The sequence below is a fragment of the Acanthamoeba castellanii genome, assembly GCF_000313135.1.
Source record: "Acanthamoeba castellanii str. Neff unplaced genomic scaffold scf7180000084763, whole genome shotgun sequence".
NCBI lineage: Eukaryota > Discosea > Longamoebia > Acanthamoebidae > Acanthamoeba > Acanthamoeba castellanii.
The window spans coordinates 694,144-715,784 of NW_004457323.1; the positions used below are offsets into that span (position 1 = coordinate 694,144).

Genomic DNA, 21,641 nt, shown 5'->3' on the forward strand with positions numbered 1-21,641 from the left:
CTTTGGAGAATTCGAGCCAATAGGAAAAAAGTCAGATTTTATGCAACACACTCTCCTAATCCCGCAGTAGGCGTATGTCACAACCAAAAACTTTACTCCATTGCATCTCCATCTTCACTATTGCTGCCTCCCTTAGGGCATCGGGGCCATGTGGTGCAGCAATGTCTGATTCGTCCCTACCGAGTTTGCGGAGAAAAGGTGACCTTTACACTCCCACAATAGTCGGCACACTGGGGTGGACGGCTCACAAAGGGCAATGAGCTGCTCTATGGAGGGTGGAGGAAGCGCGTCCTGGATGTTTGGTGCTACTTCGTGTAGTATTACTGGCAGGCCTTTCAAGGCTAGCCACGGATGCACTCTCTGCTGTCGCTTCCTCCTTTTTTGGCATGCCACATCTTGCTGGTCGGCTCAAGGCCCACACGCCGGACGCCCTCATCTATTCAAGACAGTCGTACATGTGTGGTCTTCATTATAATCTGAGCTTTGGTTCTTGACTTCATATGTATCCGCAGTACAGAACGCTACATTTGACCCAAGTGAGATCAGTGGTGTTCTTGGCGTTGATGCTGATTGTACGGGCGTGCGGGGAGGTAAGGTGGTATGAAGGTGCAGGAAAGACCCCTTTCTACGACGGTTCGTGAGGCTTGCCTCGTTGTCATCAATCCCCCAAGGAATCGCTGCTGATGAGATAAAATAAAATTATATAAATTTCTTGCATTCCACAAGCTTACCGAACAATTTGGGATTGGGCGAGTGGGTGGGCCACAAAACAAAAACACAGCCAAGATGAACGCTGGCTCGCGAGAGATTGTGAGAGCGCAGGCGGTGGTGCGGGGATACCTCGCCCGACAGCGATACGCCCCCATGTGTACTCGCCCTTCTTTTCTTTTTTTTTTTGAATTAAAGACGCGAATTTTTTTTCTATTTAGATTATCTTTTTTAATTCTCTTTTTATGCTTGCAGTGAAGAGAGCACGCAAGCGAACACAAATCGTGGGCGAAATACTCCGGACACCGAGCGCACATACGTGCAGGGCCTGCACGTCATCGTCGGGGTACCCCAGCCCCTCACACACATATCCACCAATGGAAAATGTATTCACCAACGTTGGTGGGTCGGGCGGTGTGTTGGGCACGGTCGCTGCTTCAGGTTTTCCTGAATCCTCTCCGCAGCGCTCTGTCGGGGCCTTCTCCGGTCATCGACACACAATCCCTCACTCAGGTTCGCTTCACAGGCCATAGACGCACACGACACACGACACCACGCACACACGCACACAGGAGCGCGCGCACCACACGTGTGATCCAACATACGAGCGCAGATATTCTCGATCGTGGAAGCGCTGCTGGCTGTGAACCAGGAACTGTTGAAGAACCTCGAGCAGCGCTACAAAAACTGGTCACAGCGCCAGACCATTGGCGACGTGTTCCTTCAGATGGTTGCCTTCTCACCCATCCTCATGTTGCCGAATGAACACTCTCGTTGCACATTCTCACCCATCCGTCTTGTGCGTGCTCCGTGTGCGTGTGTGGTGCGTGCGTGCGGTGTGTGCGGTGTGTGGCACGTTAAGAGCCCACATTTGAAGGGCTACAGCGAGTACTGCCGTAACTACGACTATGCCGTGAGCTACCTCGACCGCTTGCAAGCGTCCACGTCCGCTCTCGCCCATTTCATTCAGGCACACGCCACTCCACGGGCTCGAGCAACTACTTGGACCAAGCGTGTTTAACTCCGAGATCTTGGCGTGATGGCGTGGGATCACACCATGCAGATCTGCAGCGGCTTTCCAGAGGCCAAGGGTTTGAGTCTGTCGTCGTATCTCATCATGCCGGTGCAGAGAATTCCTCGCTACACGCTTCTCATTCAGGTGAGCACACGCACACACCAGTGGGGCATGCTTGTCGGCGGGCTAACTCCGAGACTTTCGGTCATGCCAGGACCTGCTCAGACACACGGACGAGACGCATCCCGACCATCAAAACCTGAGCCAGGCCCATGTCCGCATTTCAACAGGTTTGCATCATAGGGAGCAACGCTTGTCTATATGTCTGAGTGAGTTAGTGAGAGCAGTGAGCGAGCGTGCGTGCTGCGTGTGGATCGCAGGTCGCGGACTATGTCAACAACAGCATGCAGATGGCGTTGACCAACTCGGTCATCCTACGCATACAGCGGCACTTGGGCGCGGACATCACGGTATGCCGCTGTCAGCCCATCAGTCTGAGATCTAATCTCTCGTGATTGGCTGGTGGATTAACCCGAACGTGGCCATTGGCTGACTGGCTGGCTGGTTGTTGCGATGTGGGCGACAACAGCAATTGTTGGACTCGAGCTGCGTGTTCAAGAAAGAGGGCAAGTTTCGCCGGATCAAGGGGCAGGGGCCCAAGGTGACCGACCGACTGCAGATGTTTCTCTTCAACGATCTGCTGCTCGTTGCCGAAAAGGTACACTCCATCCACACAACCCCACCATCACCTCTGAGCGAGCCGCGCCAGCTAACGTATGCCTTGTGTGCCGTGTGCCGTGTCGTTGGTCGCGTCGTTGATCGTGTCGTGTGCCATGTGCCGTGTGTCGTGTGTGTTGTGTTGTTCATGAAGAGCTTTGGGCACATCCGGTCGTACAAGTGGAAGGTGAACATTCCGATGAAGGGATTGTGGCTTCAGGACATTCCAGACAATTCGCTGCCAGGTGGCCCCCCCTCTCACACAACCACACACCCTCTCCCTCACACGTACCAGCTCACACGACCACTGACACTGTGGTTGTTGTTCTATCACACAAGACCTGCCCAAGATGTACAAAAATCTGTTCTACATCGTGGGCCCCAAGAAGGCCTGGATCTTCTTCCCCAAGAAGGGCACCCTCCAGGTACGTTGACGTCAGCAACCCACGCCGGTCTTCGATTTTTGTGTCGACACACACACGCTTTGGATTGGCAGGAGAAGAGCAACTGGATGCGCGATCTGCAACAGTGCATCGACGACTACATCGCCAAGCACCCCGAGGCCCAAGGTTGGCCACCACCCGCCCGCTGACATGTCCCTGTGATCTCACCACCCACGCACTGCCGAGTTAGGGGTCCGTAATGAGTTCAAGCTGCCGTTCATCTCCACGAGCGCGTCGACGATCACGATCCGTCGCAAAGGCCGAACGGCCGCCGGCGAACCGTCAGAGCAGCCCACGACTCAGCGGTCGTTTCTGGGCTCGCCGCCGCTGCTGTCCTCGATGATGTCCTTATCGCTTTCGCCCTCGCCCTCGCCCACTCGCGCCTCACGTTCGTACTCGGACCTGCCGCCGCCGGGCAAGCTCAGCACGTCGCCACCCACCACATCCACCGTCGGCGGAGGCGCCAAGGGGTCGACCCTGCGCCGACCGCGGCCTGCGCCGCTTATCATCACCGACCCGCAGGCGATTTTTTCTGCCGACAACTCACCGCCATCGCCGCCCACGCTCAAGCGCGAAGCGGCGCCTGTGACGACGACGTCATCGCCCTCCCTCTTGTCGCTCGCCATGCGAACCGCCTCGCCGCCATCGCCGTCGCCACTCATGCCCTCTCCGCCTCCACTGAGCCCCACCGGTGGTGGCAGCAGTCGTGAGCGATCGGCGCCTACAGTGCCGCCTCGGCCAGAGAAGCCGCAGCAGCCGTCGCCCACGCTTTCGTCGTCGAGCCTCGGGATCACCACCCGAGCGTCGCCAGCGGTGCCTCAAAACGTGTTTGCCACCAGGCAACCGACATCACCACTTCCTCCCAGCAGACCCAGTGGTGCGTGTATCGTGTCGTTGGTCGTGTCGTGCCGTGTCGTCATGTGTCATTCCTCAATCTTGGACCCGTATGGCAGTCGAGACGCAGTCGCCGTCGTCCACGAGCAACTGGGACGCGACGTTGAAAGAGGACCGCCCCCTCTGCTCCAACAGACACTTTTGCACGCTCAAGGATCCTCAGGTTGCACACCGCTGCACTCGCCCCGTCTCACCTACAGCGCTCGACGACAGACGCTTGGGCTTGTGGCTTGTGGTGGCGCGCTGACCAAGCGTCCCTTCTTGTGTTCGTTCTGTGTGCAGCACTGGGTGGAGTACAAACACTGGGTCGACGGCGGAGGTGATGGCCAAGCTACGCAACCCTCGCGCCCAAGGTTCGTGCAGGCACTCACACACACACACACCGCACAGCGCTTGTTTTTCAGCGCTCTCTGCCATTCAATCGTTGATGGGTTGTCACTTGGCTGGTCGCAGGCAAGCTCTACGGGTCCAACACACTCGACTTGCGGTCGCGCGTGCGATCTCCGCACCAGGAACCCAAGAAGGGCAACCCATGAGCCACCGAGCCCCCACTACCATCGTTTCGGTGGAAAGAGCCACAAGAGCTTGCTCTTGGGCATGGGGACGTAGCAATAGTGCCAGTCGAATCCAAACCTGTGGATGGCGCATTGTCGATCGGGACGCTTTTGAAGTCGACGGCGTAGCGTTGGTTGATGATGTCGGCAGCACCGCAGCTGCAGACAAACGAGCAGCCTTGACAGATCGGCGGGCATACAGCGTCGGATCTTCGGTGGTCTTGTCGGCGCCCAGCTCGATCTCGCCGTCCTTCGACAGGCGGAGGCGCGGAAAGACGGCGTCGACGGTCCGTGCGGCCTCATCGCGTCCGACAACCACGAACAGGTTGAACAGAGGCCCGCGATCAAACGTGACGTAGCCCACGGCGCCAATCGGGGGAGATCCCTCTCCGATGGTCGCCCAGTCTTCATCGCTCCCCTTCTCCGCAAATATGAGTTGATTGACGCTGAGGGTGGTCTTGGTGTCGGGGCCGGCGGCGTCGTGGTGCTTCATCATTGCCGATCGTTGGGTGGTGGCGGTGGAATGGTGTGCGTGGCCGCTTTTTATGTGCGTGGCGTGTCGTTGGTTCGGCGACATTTTTGTTCATTGGCTGTCGTAGAAGCGAACGAATCATGTCTGAGCTTTTTGACACAGGATCCGGGGCATCGGCGTTCGACGTCTTCAACGAACGCGTGGTGCCGCGCAACTACATCGATCATACCTGGAGTGAGGATCTGTACCGTAACCGATCACGCCCGGATGGCGAGCAGCAGCAATACGCGGCCGACGAAGCGGCACCGCTGATCACGTTCGACGAGGATCCGCGCCGGTACGATCTTCGCGCATCAAGTGAGGCCGGCGCGCTGTGGGACGAATTCCCGCCCGAGATGGGACCGACCTTGCGCCGCGGCGGTGCCTACATCCCACTCTATCCGCTGGATCCCGAACTGTTTCGTCCGGAGAAGACCACCAACGCGTGGGAGGATGTCTACGGTGAGGCCCAGCGCAATCACGATCGCCCAGTCACGCTCAACATTGGCGATCGAGCGCGCGAGCAGATGATCCACGGGGCAGCGCATTATCGACGCAGCGACGAGGGTCAGGAATACGCCAACGGTGACATGTTCAGCGACGGTCACGAGCGCATCACGTCGGCGTTCCGGCCGTTCATCTATGCGCCCCAACGCTCGGTGCCGATCGAATACCGCGAGGGTGGCGCCGATCTCGCCGGCCACCAACGCAGCGCGGATCGCGTGGCGCCGTTTGGATTCTTCACCGAGGCGCGCAACGCGTCGGTTCGCGATGCACACCGCGCGGCTGAGCGAAGCTCCGGTATCAGTAAGGGTCCGCACGTGCACGGCGAGGTGCGCCATCCGCTCCGGCACGAGATCTCACGGGCGGCCTCGGGTGTCGCCCACGCCGCGCTCCAGCACTCAGAGGCCGTGCGCGAACGCAACGTCGACGCCGATCACCGTGCCGAGATCTTCAACCCGCTCCAGTTCAACCGACCCGATCGCGGCGCGGATGCGGCCAAGGAAGCGATGCGCGGCAACGCGCTCACCCTGCGCGCCTACCAGGATCGCGTCAACATCCATCACTACGGTGCTCCGGCGAGCCGCGTGCGATCGGTGGGGCCCGGTGCTATGAGCCGCGACAGCGTCATCAGCATCCCGGTGATGAAGGAGCTTACGGCCGGAGCGAGACGCGTTGGTAACGCCTTCGCCGACGCCACAGGCGGCAGCCTCGCGGCCGCACACAACATGACCGACGTGTTCACCTACAACAACACCCAGAAACTGGCGGCTTCTGTTGCGACCGCGGCCGGTCAGGGTATGGCGCTCAACAACATGCCGGCGATCCACAACGTGCTCATGCCGTTCACCACCGACGGATCCGTCAAGCTCTACGCCGCCGGCCAGGCGATGCCGACGGGCATGACGGGCGCCTACAACGAGCGCGGGCACAACGCCTACTACAACACCGAGGTCTTTATCAACCCGTTCGCGCTCAAACAGGCCACCGAGACCGCCTACGCCGGCTACGGTCACGCGGGCGATCCCAACGGCGGCGCTGTGCGCAACGTGCTCATGCCGTTCACCACCGAGGCCTCCATCAAGCAGGCCACAGATCACTCCTCCGTGGCCGCTCCGGGCAACGGCGCGTACGGCGATCCGGCCCTGTATTCGGCAGCGATGGTGGCCAGCAGTGGCGACATGATCAAATCGCTCGGCGGACGCGAGGGCATCTCGCATCTGGGCAACGGTGTGCGCGCCCACGGCACCGTCACCGACGAGAACATCAACCCGCGCTACCTCGACCACACAAACCGCGACACCTACTCGGAGTTCACGCATGCGGGCGGCGCCGGCATGTCGCGCTGGGCACCTATCGGATCCGAGCCGCTCACGCTCTACGACGTGCACGAACGCACCGTGTCAACGAGCACTCTGCCCGATGCGTCCATGCTGGCAGCCTTCCAGAACAACCCGCTGGTGCCCGTGCCAGTGCGATACCAGTAATAAAAACCAGGCACATCTGTGAGCTTGCCCCTTCCTCGATCGCAGTGCGCATTGGGGCCGCACACAAACAACGACAAAAGAATGGCCATGGAAGACACGGTGCTGGCGCTTGTGGTCGTCTCGGCGCTCGCATCCATCGGGACGCTGGTGTTCGCCGTGGTGCAGGGATGGGAGTTCCTCCACAAGTATTTCAGCAAGACCAACGGCGACGACGGCGACAACGTGTTTGGCGCCGCCGAGCGCCAGATGCTGTTCGACGTGCACGCCCGGATCACCGACGGCAACAGAACGCTGTGGAGTCTGCCACTGGAGGTGCTGGGCAAGATCGATTACGTTTATAATGCACTGCGTAAGGATAACAAGCATGGCGCGCGCGAGGTCAATCGGCCCATCATGCGAAACGGCCGGATCACGCTTGTTCTGGCGGCGCGCAGCTACGTGGGACCTGAACATGGCTATGAGGATGGATCGTCGCCGAAGCGGCGCCGGTCGACCACCGACGACGCGCTCGATTGCATGGAGGGCCAGTGGCTGGGCGCCCGGAAGGGAGGGCAAGTGGCTGAGCGCCAGGCAGTGGATGAGGACAGTGAGGAGCATCACTCGTCGTCGCTGTTGGACGTTGTATTGTTGGAGAAGGAGAGCTCCTCCTCGTCGTCGTCCTCGTCGTTGTAGATGATGCCGCAGTCCTCCTCGCCGCTGTCGCTGACGCACTCCTCCTTGGAGGTGTCAATAAAGGAATCCTCCTCGTCATAGTCGTTGGACTCGCTGCTGCCCTCCTTGAGATCCGATCCCCACTCGTTATCGCTGAGATCCTTGTCCTCTGGGTACTTGGCGTCGTTGTACCGTTCGACCGGTTTGATGGTGCGCTACGCGACCATGGCCGGTTTTTTCGCGGTGGTGGTCTTTTTGGGCGCAACCGGCTTCGTTGCGGTGGCAACCTTTTTGGGTACGGCTGGTTTCTTTGTGGTCGCGGTGGTGGCGACCTTCCTGGCGACCTTGGAGGGACGCGCGGTCGCCGCCGCTGCCTTGGGCGCAGCGCGCTTCACTGGTGCCGTTTTGGTGGTGGTGGTGGTGGTGGTCGCTTTCTTGGGTGGCATGTTCGCTTTAATAGACCAAGGGTGAGACAAGATGATGACAACGCACTGCGCGGTGTATCACTTGCGGCGTGGCGCGCGCCGTCGTGGTCTCCTGGCGCCGGACGAGGCAGACGGCACGACGACGTCCTCGCGCATGAGGGCAGCGATGGCATCGGCGCGACGCTTCTTGGCGCTCGAGGCAGGATCCAATGAGGCCGTCCACGAATCGTCGATAATCGCCTCGGCCTCACGGCGTCGGCGCTTGCGGGCGCACCCCTCGTGATCCTCGTCATCGTCCCCCTCCCCATCGCCGTCGTCGTCGTTTTCCCCCGCCTCGGGCTCGTCCTCGTCTTTCGCCTTGCCCTCGTCGTTGTCGTCGTTGTTGTCATGCCTCACCTCGATCTCGGTCTCGGTCTCCTCTTCAGCTTCATCTTCAATGTCGCTGTCGACGGTCTCAAGGTAGATGTCGCCGACCTTGTTGTCGTCATCGCCAAACAGCGAATCGCGATAGAACGAGAGCGGAAACACGGGCGCCGACGGTGGCTGCTCCATTGCTCTTTCTTTTTTTCGTTCGGTATTAGGGCATCCGCGCAATGCAGTGTGCGCACGGGAGACGCGCGAATTTTGCTGTCGCACGTGACAACAACCATGTCATCGGCGCCCCCTAAGCAGCGCATTCAGACCGTCCAGGATTTTGCCATCACGAGTCAGCTGCGGCAGGATCATCTGGCGGTCAAGATCGCCCCGCTGCTGACCGATTTCTTCCTCTCCATCTACCGTTCATGTCTCAACTATGCCGAAGCCGTGATGGCCGAATCGGGCGACGTGGTCGACCCCATCGATCACTTTGCGCGCGCCGTCGAAGCGCTCGATCTGAGCGAACACGCCGATTCGCTGGATCGCATCATCGGGCAGCTGCCGGAACTCAGCACGGCCTTCAAGACCTTCTTCTTGGCGCAGGCGTGGTGCTCACCTCGGTGCGGCTCCAGCAGGGCGCCGGATCCGTGTCGCCGGCGCTCATGGCGACGCTGCCGACCAAGCGCAAGATCGTCGGCGAGCTCATCGACGAAGCCGGGACGGTGTTCCTCAGCGATCCCGCGCTCATCGCCAAGCCGCGTCGCGCCATCGAATCGGCGGCCATCTGGCGGGGCGGAGGCGGGACGGCCGATGGTGCGAACCTGTTCTCAGTCTTCATGGCCTTGAGGAATCCATCCAGGAAACCAAACGACGCCGTCGTCATCGCCGGCGCGAGCGACCACCATTGTGTGTTTAGTGACTAACCCTTCTTTGTCAGATGATGGACGTGCAGCCCGCCATGCGCAGTAACGCCAACTACATCTTCCTCACCAAGGCGAAGTCGGGCGTGTTGCGCGAGAAGATCTACAAGAACTGGGGCAGCTCAGTGCCCAACGCCCGCGTGTTCAACCAGATCATGGACGCGGCCACGCTCGACTACAGCTGCTTGGTCATCGACAACAAGAACAACAGCTCATCGCGCATTAGCGACTCGTTCGCGCGTTTCAAGGCCGACTACGATCTGGCCGAGAGCCCCTTCAAGATGGGCGGTGCGCCCTTCTGGGCGTTCGGCGCCACGGCCGGCATTGGAGAGGACGAGATGGACAATGACGAGGTACGTGACGCCCCCGCCGATGGTGACGCTGATGAGTTTGGCGCGCAGGGTGGCAACAACGTGGGCGACGACGAGATCGACGCCATGGAACGCGCGCTGCGCAACATCGGCCCCAAGACCAAGGTACGAGTGCGCCGTGTGACGAGGGACGAGGATGATGAATAAAAAAAGACATCGATCATGGCGCCCGAGGGGTCGATGGACTGTGGCCTTTGCCATCGCCACAATATGGACGGCTATCAAACTGGAGGCTTAAAAACAATGCTCCATTATACATTTTTCTCACAAAGCGTGCACATGGAGGAGACGGTGCGGTTCATTGTCGTATCCAAGCGAGACCTGACGCAAATCAGGGAGGGATTGAACACGCACGATGTTGTGTCCATCCACGTTGGCCCACCCGGATCCGAAGTGGTGACATGCCTCGTCAAAGATGTTGAGGATCGTGTCGTTACGACCGACACTGGGTATCTCGTGGTCGACGACTCATCAATTATCAAGATGCTCGCCGAGGATCAGGCGAGACTCGCCCACGGAAACGACGAGTGTGTTCTTGCACGCCTCCGATGCGCCGCCTGCGGGGGCACGCCCCGCAAGCTGCTCACGTGCTCGCGATGCATGAAACGTCGGTACTGCGACAGAAAGTGCCAACAATCACATTGGAGGGTGCATAAATCAGAGTGTATTCAATAGAACTACTTACTCGCTCTTATTCTTGGTTGAGCGGCGCTTCTTGACGGGGATCCTCATGTTGGAAGAGCATCGCACAACCATCGAGGGCGTCGTCGTCGTCATTGCGTCCTGGGCGCCATCCCAAGGAGATCCATTTTTTGGCGTTTCGTTCGATGCCCAAGATCAGATCCATCCATCCATCCGGAGGATCCGAGAGATCCAGTGCCATTCGCGTCAGTGGGGTGGGTTCAGGTGGCGTTGACAGCCCAAGCGGTCGGCGCACCCTGAACTTGAGGTTGGCACCCAGGAGTTTAGCACAACCGGTCTCGGGATCAAACTCAACGCGCTCGAGATCACCCATTGTCTGCTGGGTGGGGGAATGACATAAAACGAACGAAAACCAGCGCCCAATTTTTTTTGTTTTAGCCATGCCCAGCACCACCAAGGAACGTTTCGACGCCGCACGCCTCCACATGGCCCGCGAGAACATCGAGCGCGATCCTGCGACCGCCGAAGAGGAGGACGACGATGATGAGGATGAGGAGGATGAAGACAGTGGTGGCAGAAGTGGTGGCGAGTTCAGCGAGGATGTGGCTGGCCAGGGCTTGTCGCCGGGGCGGGCTGGTGTGGCGGCGGCCATGCTTGCCGCGGTGCGTGAGGTGCACGGTTTTCGGCGCCTGGCTAAGGCGGCGGTCTGGTTCCCTGATCGTAGTCTTACTACAGCGCGCGGTCAACACGAGTACGATTTTCTCAAGAAGATCGGGCGGAAGGTCATGGCGGTCGACCGTGACGCGCCTGGCGAGGTCCTCAAGCTGATCGTGGAGCTCCAGGAGGACATCGAGCGCCGTGCCCACATTGTCGTTGTGGGCGAGGAGGAGGGCTGGGAGACGGCAGGCTGCCTCGAAGAGGACGAGGGCAGCTTCATCGCCGGGCGGCAGGACAAGCTCGCCGAGGCTCGGAAGAAGGCCGAGAGCCGCAAGAAGGTCCGTAAGGTGGCCCCGGCGGACTCGCTTTTTCGGTCAGGCCGGGCGGGGCGCAGTCGCGGGGGTACGAGATATCCCGCACCTGCCAGGGACGACCGTGGCGTGCCCGCGACCGGGGACCCCCCTGCTTCAACGGCGGAGCCGCGGAGCCAGCGACCGGCGGGGAGGAGCGTCACCTGTTACGTGTGCGGTGGCAGCCACTACGCCAAGGAGTGTCCCAAGAAATGGGATCGGCCGGCTGCGTGAGCCTGCCCCCATTGAGCGAGCCGGTGGACGGGTGTTGGGGAAGCGTCTGCGTGGAGGAGACGGCAGTGGTGGAGGAGCAGGAGGACAATCTGGGCGACCTGCCGGCGCTGATCGAGGATGAAAGCGACAGCGAGGAGGAGGGGGAGGACGAGTGGTGGCCGGAGAGCGAGTCGGTGGAGGTGGATGGTGAGGAGGGGCTGCTGCAGGGGGAGGGGCCAGTGCCGCTCTCGACGCGGCGCCGGCGGGAGCCCGGGTGGGACGAGCACTACGAGAGCGACGGACTGGGCGAGACCAGTCCACGCCACCTGGGCACCCCTGGGGCGGGCGTGGTGCCAGTGACGGATCCGGCAGAGCTGTCGGTGGTCGGCCGCCTGCAAGCTCGGGCAGCGGCGTGGGCCCAGATCGGGGCATCCGACCAGGTCCGTTCGTGGATTGCCCACGGCGTGGCGTTCGAGTTGCGGGCCGAGGTCTCGGAGGACCGGCGCATCTTCCCGGCGACCCCAGCGCAGCAGACCTGGCTGCTCGCCGAGGTGGAACGCCTGGTCGCCACAGGAGCGGCGGAGCTCATGGGCATCGGCCCGTCCAAACCTGCCGGCATTCGCTACGTGTCGCCGGTGTTCTGCGTGCCGAAGAAGGGACCGAAAAAATGGCGGCTGGTCATCGACATGCGCCGCATCAACTTGGGGATAGCCGAGCGGAGGGTGCGGTTCGAAGGGCTGTCGTCGGTGGCCCGAGTGGCCGGGAGGGGGTGGTGGATGATCACTTTCGATCTAGCGCAAGGCTACCACCACCTCCTGGTGGAGGAAGAGTCGTGCCAGCTGCTGGGCTTCCGGGTGGGCGACCGCTGGTTCCGCTACCGCGTCCTCCCCTTCGGCCTACGAATCTCGCCGTGGGTGTTCACGAAAGTGGTGCGCGCCATGGTGCGGGACTGGCGGCGTCAGGGCATCGTCGTGACGTCCTACCTGGACGATTTCGTCGTGATGGCGCCGGACTGCGAGGCCCTGCGGCGGATCCGCGACACGGTCATTACCCCGACACTGGACCAGCTCAGGTGGCTGCGCGAGCCCACCAAGGGCGAGTGGGAGCCGACCCAGTGTGCGGAGGTGCTGGCGCTCGTCGTGGTCCGGTGGTCGCACACGTTGCGCAGGCACAGGCCATTGAGCGCCTCGACCTTTGTCAGCCTCCAGGCGCGTGGCGCGTTCGCAGCAGACAAACTGGCGTGGCCAATCCACCACAAGGAGATGAAACCAGTCGAGCTAGCCGTCGATACGCTGGGGCACTACGTTGCCGGCCGGTGGGTCGAATTCGAAAGCGACAACGTCATGGTGGTCGCGTACCTGCGCGATGGTGGTGGCCCCGATCCGTGGATGACCGACGTCGTGCGGCGCGTGTGGCTGAGGGCGGCGGCCGAGGGTTGTGGAGTCTACAACGCGCGGTGGATTCGTGGGAGCACGGACAACAGGGAGGCCGATTGGCTGTCGCGCTACTCCGACACCGACGATTGGGAGCTCTCCTGGGACACTGTCGCCGAGCTGGAGCAGCAGTTCGGGGGCTGGGACTCGACCGCTTCACCAACAACCTGAACGCCAAGGCTCCTCGTTTCAACAGCCTGTTCAGCTGTCCAGGCACAGAGGCCGTGGACACGTTCACACAGGGCACACGTTCACACAGGGCGCCGTCGACCATGCGCGTGTACGATAGGTGGTGGGACAAGTTTTGAGCCTTCGTGCTGGCATGGGATGCCTGCCCGTTGCCGGCGGTGGAGGTGATGGTGGAGTGCTTCATTGTGGCCCTTGAGGTGGCTGGGCGGGGCAGTGGAGTTCGTGCGGCAGTGGCGGCGGTCTCGATGCGTCACACGTGGGCGGGTCATGCGGATCCGTGCAAGAGCGCGCGTATGCGGGATCTGGTCGCCGGCGTGGTGCGCGAGTGGAGCCGGAGAGCTGTGCGGCGGCGTCGTGATCCGTTTCCGGTGGCGGCCTTGCGGGCGTGGGTCGCGAGCCGGAGGCGTGGCGACACGTGGGAGCGCGATGCATTCCTCGTGGCGCTCGGCTTGCGAGCGATGCGACGGGCGTCGGAGCTGGCGGGGCTTTGCCTGGAGGACGTCGAGCTTGGCGACGGCGGGCTGCGCGTGTGCATTCGCAAGGCCAAGAACGACCAGCTCGGCAAGGGCCAGCTGGTGTTCATCGAGCCGACAGGGCGTGCTACGTGCCCGGTGCGGCTGTTCCGGCTGTTCGTCCAGTGGAGGGGCCGTGCGCCTGGCCTGCTCTTCACGACAGTCGGCGGCGGTGTGATGTCGTCGAGCGCGATCAGCGCGGTGTGCCAGCGCATGGTCGCGGCGGCCGGGCTCAGCGCGCAGGTCTCGTCGCACTCTCTGCGCATCGGCGGCGCAACGGCCGCCGTCGAGGGTGGCATGACGAGGGAGCAGGTCATGACCATTGGCGGGTGGCGGAGCGACGCCGTCAACAGCTACCTGCGGGCGCGCGAGCTGCCGAGTATGGCGGTCTCGCGGCGCATGGGCCTGTAGCGCGTGTAGGTGCTGCAGGCGACCTTGTCGTCGTCACGGTGGTGACGCTCGAGAAAATACAAGTGGTTGTTTTTTCTCAGTTTTTTGGTGGTGCGACCTGGGAGGTCGGGTTCGCTGACCGACTCTCTGTTAGGCACCCAATGAAATATCATGTGTTTTCAGCTGACGCCGAGGGAGTGATAATGAGCAGTTACTGCGCAGCAGTAACTTGCATTATCACGAGCGGTGGGCGCAGCGGAAATATCAGGATATTTCCGGGAGCGGCACGGAGTGCGTGCCGTGGTGCGTTTGTCGCTGTCAATTGACAGGAGTGGCAATTGACGAGGGCGACAAAACGCTGGTGGAGGGACGTGTTCAGCATGTTTTTTCTTTCTCTGAGCGTCAGGTCCCGCCCGCCCGCCCGTGTCGTTGTTTGTGTGCGCAGGGTCCACCATCGGCACCGCTCTCTGGCATTCTCTGCCGGAGCATTCGGCATCGCGGGCACCAGGCAGCCAGGGAGGGGATGGGAGAGGGTGAGGTTAGAGATAGGAGGAGGTGATGTGTACAGGATGATGCTATTCACCCAATGAAATATCATGTGTTTTCAGCTGACGCTGAGGGAATGATAATGAAGAAATTTTTCTTTCGACACCAAGAAGTTTGTTTTCTTCATCCTGCCGCCATGGACGAGCCACTGCAAAAGGCCCTATGCTTGGCAACGTTTTCCTACGTGGAATTAAAGCCAGTGGACAACAAGCTCGTGTGCAGCATCTGCCACGAGCCTCTCCTCGACCCGGTCGTCGAACCAAGCTGCCGCCAGATGTTTTGCCGCGGCTGTCTCAGGGGCTGGCTGTCGCAATCTGCATCGTGCCCGCACTGTCGGCAAGATGCGTCCATCGCGGCCGTTGTCCGCCTCGGTTCATCACGAACACGCTCGATGCCCTCCTCGTTGTTTGCCCCCTCTGCCGCAAACACTTTCAACGCAAGGACCTCCATAATCATTTACCCGGTTGCCCATTGCGTACGTTGCCCACGCACCCCCATCTATGCCACTCGTCCCTTACTCCCTCCCTCCCCCCCAAAAAAAAGCCTTCAGCTTAGGGTGTGGCAGAAGGGTTGCGCCGGTCGACGACGTCGAACATCGCTTGGTTTGCCCCGCCAAACCTGTGAACTGCCCTGCAGTCGACGTCGGTTGCGATTTCCACGCCCCGCAGAGCCTCCTCGAGGAACATCGCTCGAGGTGCCCCCTGCTGCCCACACGTCCTCTTCTGCTGCGGCTCCAAGCTCTCGAGGAGAGTCACCAACGCCAAGCCCAGGTACGTTTGTTTCCTTTCAACTCTGCGGGCTTGTTGCTGATGTCTGCATTCGCAGTTGCTCGCAAAGCTGGAAGAAGAGAAGGAAAAGCACACAGGATCTTGGCGATGATCATTTCAATGCAGATCAAGTTCATGTGGTCGCACTTGCAGGGCATCTCAGCGGTGAGTCGACCGGCTAGGTCTCACGGTGGTCGACCGGCTAGGTCTCACGGTGGACGTCGCCGTGGCTCTGGAGGTGGTGTCCTTCGCAGAGGTTGACGCCGCCGCCTTGGTCATCCAATCCATGCTGTCTTGTCCCGAGAGCCTCGCATGACCTACCGAGCGGAGTCGGCCTCCTTCCCACTGCACTGTCATGTACATAAATGCGAACTCGTCCCAAAAGGAAGCAGACTTTGTTGACAAGCAAGTAAAACCACAATGGTACAAAGAGGCCCTAGTAGGTGCCGAGGTCGACGCCGCCAGTAAAGGCCGCGCCGCAATCGGGAGCCGCCCCGCTGTTGGGGAACAGGTTGGGCAGGCGGTTGATCACGGCCGGCAGGGTAAAGTTGATGAAATCGCTGGTGAGGGCAGAGCGCGCGCTGGAGCCCTGGACGGTGCTGGGCGCGCACCTGGCGGCGTCGTAGAGGCTGGCCGTGGGCATCCACGCCAATTTGGTCGTCTCGAACTCCTGGCCCGATGGACCGGTCGACTGGGTCTGCATGTAGGAGCGCACCCGGCTAAAGTATTTGGGCAGGTTGGCGTCGTACTCGAACGGCACCAGGTAGATGAGGTCGCCGTTGCTGGCCTTGACCTCGGCGGCCACCTGCTGGAGCGCGCCGGCAAGCGTGCTCGGCGTCCCCAGCAAGAACATGGTCTGCTGAGCGCCCGCGTTGGCGGCCTCGGTCAGGGCGTTGGAGGTGGTGGGATCGGCACCGACGATGCCAAAGTCGGACCAATGGCCATTGCCGGCAGTGAAGGGAGTCGGCGCGCCCATCTCCACTTCGTAGCCCAGCAGGACGACAAATTCGGGTTGGCCGTCGGCTCCTCGCCGCTGGGCATAGGGCATGAGGCTGATGCGCGTCGCCGGCCCAAACTGGGTCTGCTGCCCTTGGCCCTGCGCGGTGTAGGAGCCATATTGCTGCGGTGGCTTTTGCTGGCGCTGGCGCTGCTGTTGCTGTTGCTGTTGCTGTTGCCTCTGCATCATCATTCTGCGTTTCTGTGGATGGAAGGTGGTGACGGCGAGAGTTTTTTCGCAAGGAGGTGTGGTTTACTAGTTGGGTGGACGAAGTCCAAACCACAAGACAAGATGATGATGATGATGTGCGCCCAACGTGCGGAGAAGAGCGATGGGAGGAATGCTATGTCGTGGCTTTGTGATCAGTCAACAAACTCTGATGGCTCGTCGTCATCCTCTTCCTCTTCGTCCTCGCTGCTGTAGTCGTCGTCAGATGAGCGGGAGGAGTTGGTGCCCGGATCGTCGTCAAAGAGGAACAGGATCGAGTACGAGCGTTGCAGTTTGGACGCAAAGCGCTCAACAATGTCAGACTGGAGACGCTGGGCGAGCTCGAGGGCCTGCCACGCCTCCTCCGACACATGGGCCGGTTGGTCCTGGGCCAGGTAGATGGCCAAGGGGCTGCGCTTGCAGGAATGAAACTCGTCAATCCACTTTGACTGCGTCTCGGTCTGGATGTAGGACAGCGGGTGGTGTGGTGAGGCGTTGATTTGCATCCAGGCTTCGATGATGCTGAAGAAACGGTGGACTTGCACGCGCGTGAGTCCCGCGTCCATGAGCCGTTCCACCATTCGACAGTCGACTTGCAGACTGGCGACCAGAGCCTGCATGGCGATCACGAAGCGCACCATGCTTGTGTGGAACTCGGTGTCCCTGGGGTCCTCGGCAGACCGCCACAAGTCGCTGAACGCGTTCGAGTCGCGCGCGCTTAGCCAGTCCGCCACTAGCAGCCGCAAAGGGTCGAGATCCCAGCCCGCCTGGCGCGGTTGTATGACGACCAAGGATTCGCACAATCGCTTCCACTCCTCGTCGGCGTAGTCGTCGACTTTGGGCCTCCTCGGTGTCCCATCGCCGTTTCTTAGTCGGACCCAGCCAAGAAACATGTCGCTGTGGCGCAGCGCGGCGTTGAGCGCCACGCCGTTGCGTGTCGCGAAGGCTCGGTCGAGTGCCTCTGCGAGCAATTCCATGGCGTCCTTGAAGGCCGACAAAGAATGCGACGAGGTGTCCATGGCCAAGCCGTCCAATTGCATCAACATGGCCTCGGCCTGGTCGGCCACCTCCATGGCCGAGGCCAACGCCTCGAGCCACGCCAGCACATCGGTTTGCCTTGGGATGAGCAGCGCTGGACCCTGGCCAAAGTAGCCCGGTGCTACGACTTGCGGCAACTTGCCGTCGTCATATATGTCGGCCAACACCACAACATCCCAGCCGAAGCGGCTGTCCTCCCCCTTGGCCGCGCCTGCAAGCCTGTTGAGGTCGAACAGTTTGTGCTCACCTTGGTCCTCTAGGATTGCGGCTGCCTTCCAAAAGAAGCGCCAGGCTGGCGCTATCCAAGCCGACGACGCGCTGCAACACCGAAGCCAAGGTCGAGCGGTTGCCCGTCATGGCCTTGGCCATCGTCTGAGGAGTCACCGCCGCATCCGCCGGCCAAAGCGAATTCAAGGGGTTCTTGTACATGATGGAGCCAAGAGTTCGAATGTCTGTTTGTTTTTGGATTGAAGAGCGTCCCTTTCATTGCTAACACACATACACAAAGGAGACGACAATATGAGAGGAAGCGGAAGCGGCGGTGGGCGTCGAACAGGTACTCCCAGGTGGTGCACGACACCGTGGCGTCGTACCAGCCGGGCATGTTCTGGGGCACGCAGTAGTTTGTGTCATCGCCACAATTGAGGGAGAAGGTCAAGTTTGTAGCGCATGGACGAGGACATAGCCGCCGACTCTCCGTAAAAGCGAGTTGCCAAGCCCTTGCTGATGTTGTCCGCGCAGCGGATGATGTAGTTGCCGGTGGTGAACTCGACCCTGGCATAGTCCTCGGCGTTCGCGCTGTAGAGTAGGAAATTGTTGCCCCAAAGCCTGCCGCCGTGTGCAGTGGCGGCGCTCGCCAGCACCAAGAGCAGGATGGCGATGTTGAGACGGGCCGTCATTGGTGGATTGCTTGTTTTCACATTCTCCAGCTGGCGGATATGGTGTCAGTGCCAGTCTCAGTCGTGAGCGATCTTATCTGCCATCCATGGTGGCCGGCGGTTGGGGGCTCTGAGGGAGCCACACATACCTTGTGACATCATTGAACACAGGTTTTTTTATTACCTCGCTCATGACGACTGCGCGTTGTGTGTGTGGAAACGAGGTGGTCGTATAAGAGTTGCATGTCAAGTGAGCCGGTCGGGTAAACCCATCAGTGGCAAATATGACAGCGAGACCTGCCCATTTGGGCATTGTAATAGGCAAAGAGGTCATCAAAGATGACGTCATTGGCCGAGAGGACCACTTGGAGCAGGGTGCCCTGCAGGTTGGGCATGGTGCGGCCTGCCTCAGAGGCATTGATGGCCTGGGTGACGATGGTGATGGGGACAGTGGCAATGTCAGCGATGTAGTGGTCCTGGTCGACGAGCATGGCGGCAGCATGGGGCCCCAGAGGCTGTAGCCGTTGAAGACGGGTCCCATCTGCTGTTGGAGGACAAGGAGGAGCGCGTTGACCCAACAGGCCTCAGGTGTGCGGAGGTTGGCCTCGATCCTGTTGAGATAGTCCTGGGTGATGATAAGCCTGCCAGTGGCGTCCAGGGGCACGAGCACAACATCAACGCCCGACAGCACCACTTGCGCAAGGGCCTCAGGGTCACCATAGGCATTGTACTCGGCAAAGGCGAAATGATGTTATCTCTATCAGGTCTTAGGTACCCCACCCACGTGAAGAAGATGAAGGTGGTGAGTGGAGAAGGGTTGGTACCTTCTTGAGGAACTTGCCGAAGGAGGACTCGAAGTGGTGGGCGGAGCAGAAGTGGGCGTAGGCGCCGAAGACGTCCCTCTTGGATGGAGCAACTACTACCAACACACCAAACAGCGAGCCACCGCCCGTGAAGTAGTTTGTTCAGAAGAAGAAGAGGAAGAAGGAGACATCGCGCACACACCAGAATCATTCTCCAGATTTATTAAAGAGTATTTGCCGAATTAGAACACACAGCCGATCAAGCAGCAAGAGACAGACGCCTATCAAAGAAGGAGATGTAATGTCCTCCCATAGAGTCTTGGTGTCGTGGTGTAGCACCGTCGTGAGAGTTCCCACGATAGTGTGATCGCATCTCTTCGCCCTCCACGGCTTCACGGTGGTCGCGTCCACAAGCGTCAGCGTTCGAATGGTTTCGTTGGTGTACTCGCGGCTGTGGCTCGCATGTAACTTGAGTGTGGACTTGATATGGCCGTCGACGAAGAATGGCACCTTCGCCTTGATCGTGGCCTCGCCCCCAATCTTGACCCCTCCTTCCCACTTGATCGTCGCAGTGTTCCGGAGGCTAACCGCCTCGCTGACCGTTCTTTGGAGGGGGTCGTCGCTCTGGTTGTTGACCTCATGGGTGGAGACCGTGATCTCGTCAACGAGCCCTGCAGGGAAGGGTTAATAGGTGGTGGTGGTGGTGGTGGTGCCAGACGCACCTTGGTCGTTTTCCTGCTTTTCAACGTTGATGGCGAGCACTTCCTCACAAGTCGACTGGGCAAGACACACCTCAAGGGAGAAGGAGACATAGTTGGCTCCCAGTAGGGTCCAGTCGTGCCCCGGTCTGGCCCAGGCGTTGATGTGGGTCCCCCAAGCGTGACGGACCCCATCCTGGTCGACTCCCGCCACCAGCTCGGCTCCTTTGCCCGGCTGTTTCCTCCAAAACCCGAGAACGGGTGCAGGCCTATCGTCGAAGAACGCGTAGAGATCGAAGTAGTTCTGTTGGTTGTAGGTGAAGCGCGCAATGCGTAGGGGTTCCCCCTCACAATTGCCCCAGCGATTGATCTTCTTGCTTGTCCCTCCTCCGTCGCTAGGCTTTTTCTTCAGAATGAAGCCACCACATAGGCCGTGGCCTCCGCGCTGTTGCATATCCCAGTAACGTACGTAGGTGAAGAGGTAGCCGTAGCCGCGCTGGGGAGGGGACCTCTTGTCGTTGTAGCAATAGCCATGCATGATCTGCCACCTTGCATCAGTGCTAGTACACTTGGTGTTGTCACCCGCCACCACCTCTTTGCTTGTTTTGTTCTCCATACGTTTGAACCTGAAGCCTACTATCTTGGCTATCCTAGGAGGAGTAGTCATCGCGTGTGGGTGTTGGAGAGTAATCGCAACAACAACCACGCAAAAGCGCTTTATGTACCCTCTCCCTCAAGTGCCATCAACAGATTTTCTCCAGCATGTCGTGTGGCCTCTGCATGTTCGTCGCCCACTGGCCCAGAGGAACTCAGCTGCATGGCTGCACCTACAGGGCAGGATGTGGCTGGGCTCTTGATGTGCCTGTTGAGCGCAGTGTTGATCAAGTCCACCAAGCACATCACCTCTCTTCTACCGCCTCTGGCTCTCTTGACGATTGGCATCCTGATCCTGTCTGCGCCATCGTGTTGTGCGTCGTATGAGTCATGTGTAATGTGAGTTGTGCAGTCTGTGTCCATCGTTGGTGAGTGGTGAGTGGACAAGTTGCGGTCCCAGGGGCTGCCGTGGCTCAACAGTTAGGTCGAGGGGAATATCAGTGGCGATTAAGGGAACTACGCAGAAAAAATGGCTTCCCAAGTTTGCCACTGGACTTTGTGGTTTTCAGCATCCGCCCGCTGCATGGCTTGATCTGTAGTTTTGGTCGCGCCGCCTAATTTGGTGCTGAATCAGCCAAGCACATGGCACACTGCAGAATGGGAAGGTAATGGGCCAAGTTGTGGTGAGGATGATGTGTGGATCTTGCAGTCAAATCGTCAACCCTCCGTGCTAGGCCACAGCTCATGCTTGAGTCCCAGAAGCTCTCCACTTGCATATTGTGGCACCCAGCCACTCACCATCCACCAATACTTGTATTGTTTGGTATTCTCATTCAACATAACCCTTCTCTGGTTTCAACCTTGGAGGGCAACATTTGGACTACTGACCTGACTGTGAAATGCTGAGTGTGGCCCTCATGGTGGTGCAACACAACATAGCTGTGGCTTTGGTATAGGCTGCACTGTCACATCATGACAACATCATCTCCATCATTATTTGTTTGTCAGAGTGTTGAGTAACTGGTGTTAGTGTTGGGTAACAGGCATGTGATTGGCTGTTGGATGGTGGGGATTATTTCTTGGGTCTCTTGAAGAATGGAGGGCTTGGTGTGACAGTGGGTTCAGTTGACTGGCGCTTTGATGGTGATTGGTCTGAAAGGTATTGGTGGGGTG

General features: G+C 59.9%; 11 protein-coding genes and 1 pseudogene across 11 annotated transcripts; 6 read left to right on the top strand and 6 right to left on the bottom strand.

Moving 5' to 3' along the window:
- Positions 1-786: 786 nt before the first annotated feature.
- Positions 787-1,729, top strand: ACA1_247600 (IQ calmodulinbinding motif domain containing protein; the record flags this gene model as incomplete). Its single annotated transcript, XM_004335498.1, has 4 exons — positions 787-866; positions 964-1,054; positions 1,322-1,438; positions 1,571-1,729. The coding sequence occupies 4 exons, from the start codon at positions 787-789 to the stop codon at positions 1,727-1,729; spliced, it is 447 nt and encodes a 148-aa protein (XP_004335546.1).
- Positions 1,730-1,765: 36 nt separating this feature from the next.
- On the top strand, positions 1,766-4,313 carry ACA1_247610 (FYVEtype Zn finger-containing protein; the record flags this gene model as incomplete). Its single annotated transcript, XM_004335499.1, has 11 exons — positions 1,766-1,831; positions 1,938-1,997; positions 2,104-2,193; positions 2,313-2,441; positions 2,595-2,685; positions 2,780-2,865; positions 2,937-3,009; positions 3,074-3,760; positions 3,837-3,940; positions 4,060-4,096; positions 4,231-4,313. The coding sequence occupies 11 exons, from the start codon at positions 1,766-1,768 to the stop codon at positions 4,311-4,313; spliced, it is 1,506 nt and encodes a 501-aa protein (XP_004335547.1).
- A 630-nt stretch (positions 4,314-4,943) lies between these two features.
- ACA1_247620 (uncharacterized protein) lies at positions 4,944-6,830 on the top strand (the record flags this gene model as incomplete). The annotated part of the gene is made up of 1 exon (XM_004335500.1): positions 4,944-6,830. One exon carries the CDS (start codon positions 4,944-4,946, stop codon positions 6,828-6,830), a length of 1,887 nt encoding a protein of 628 aa, XP_004335548.1.
- A 596-nt stretch (positions 6,831-7,426) lies between these two features.
- Positions 7,427-7,927, bottom strand: ACA1_247630 (annotated as a pseudogene).
- A 57-nt stretch (positions 7,928-7,984) lies between these two features.
- On the bottom strand, positions 7,985-8,458 carry ACA1_247640 (uncharacterized protein; the record flags this gene model as incomplete). Its single annotated transcript, XM_004335501.1, has 1 exon — positions 7,985-8,458. One exon carries the CDS (start codon positions 8,456-8,458, stop codon positions 7,985-7,987), a length of 474 nt encoding a protein of 157 aa, XP_004335549.1.
- Positions 8,459-8,554: 96 nt separating this feature from the next.
- Positions 8,555-9,701, top strand: ACA1_247650 (uncharacterized protein; the record flags this gene model as incomplete). Its single annotated transcript, XM_004335502.1, has 4 exons — positions 8,555-8,764; positions 8,899-9,093; positions 9,216-9,536; positions 9,585-9,701. The coding sequence occupies 4 exons, from the start codon at positions 8,555-8,557 to the stop codon at positions 9,699-9,701; spliced, it is 843 nt and encodes a 280-aa protein (XP_004335550.1).
- A 980-nt stretch (positions 9,702-10,681) lies between these two features.
- On the top strand, positions 10,682-13,020 carry ACA1_247660 (RNAdirected DNA polymerase subfamily protein; the record flags this gene model as incomplete). The annotated part of the gene is given in 2 exon segments (XM_004335503.1): positions 10,682-11,374; positions 11,389-13,020. The coding sequence occupies 2 exon segments, from the start codon at positions 10,682-10,684 to the stop codon at positions 13,018-13,020; spliced, it is 2,325 nt and encodes a 774-aa protein (XP_004335551.1).
- Positions 13,021-13,496: 476 nt separating this feature from the next.
- Positions 13,497-13,961, top strand: ACA1_247670 (integrase domain containing protein; the record flags this gene model as incomplete). Its single annotated transcript, XM_004335504.1, has 2 exons — positions 13,497-13,686; positions 13,714-13,961. 2 exons carry the CDS (start codon positions 13,497-13,499, stop codon positions 13,959-13,961), a joined length of 438 nt encoding a protein of 145 aa, XP_004335552.1.
- Positions 13,962-15,689: 1,728 nt separating this feature from the next.
- Positions 15,690-16,442, bottom strand: ACA1_247680 (uncharacterized protein; the record flags this gene model as incomplete). The annotated part of the gene is made up of 2 exons (XM_004335505.1): positions 15,690-15,864; positions 15,901-16,442. 2 exons carry the CDS (start codon positions 16,440-16,442, stop codon positions 15,690-15,692), a joined length of 717 nt encoding a protein of 238 aa, XP_004335553.1.
- A 170-nt stretch (positions 16,443-16,612) lies between these two features.
- On the bottom strand, positions 16,613-17,864 carry ACA1_247690 (uncharacterized protein; the record flags this gene model as incomplete). The annotated part of the gene is made up of 2 exons (XM_004335506.1): positions 16,613-17,714; positions 17,743-17,864. The coding sequence occupies 2 exons, from the start codon at positions 17,862-17,864 to the stop codon at positions 16,613-16,615; spliced, it is 1,224 nt and encodes a 407-aa protein (XP_004335554.1).
- A 260-nt stretch (positions 17,865-18,124) lies between these two features.
- Positions 18,125-18,394, bottom strand: ACA1_247700 (uncharacterized protein; the record flags this gene model as incomplete). The annotated part of the gene is made up of 1 exon (XM_004335507.1): positions 18,125-18,394. One exon carries the CDS (start codon positions 18,392-18,394, stop codon positions 18,125-18,127), a length of 270 nt encoding a protein of 89 aa, XP_004335555.1.
- Positions 18,395-18,645: 251 nt separating this feature from the next.
- Positions 18,646-20,412, bottom strand: ACA1_247710 (uncharacterized protein; the record flags this gene model as incomplete). The annotated part of the gene is given in 5 exon segments (XM_004335508.1): positions 18,646-18,888; positions 18,906-19,103; positions 19,198-19,275; positions 19,516-19,847; positions 19,899-20,412. 5 exon segments carry the CDS (start codon positions 20,410-20,412, stop codon positions 18,646-18,648), a joined length of 1,365 nt encoding a protein of 454 aa, XP_004335556.1.
- Between the last annotated feature and the right edge of the window lie 1,229 nt (positions 20,413-21,641).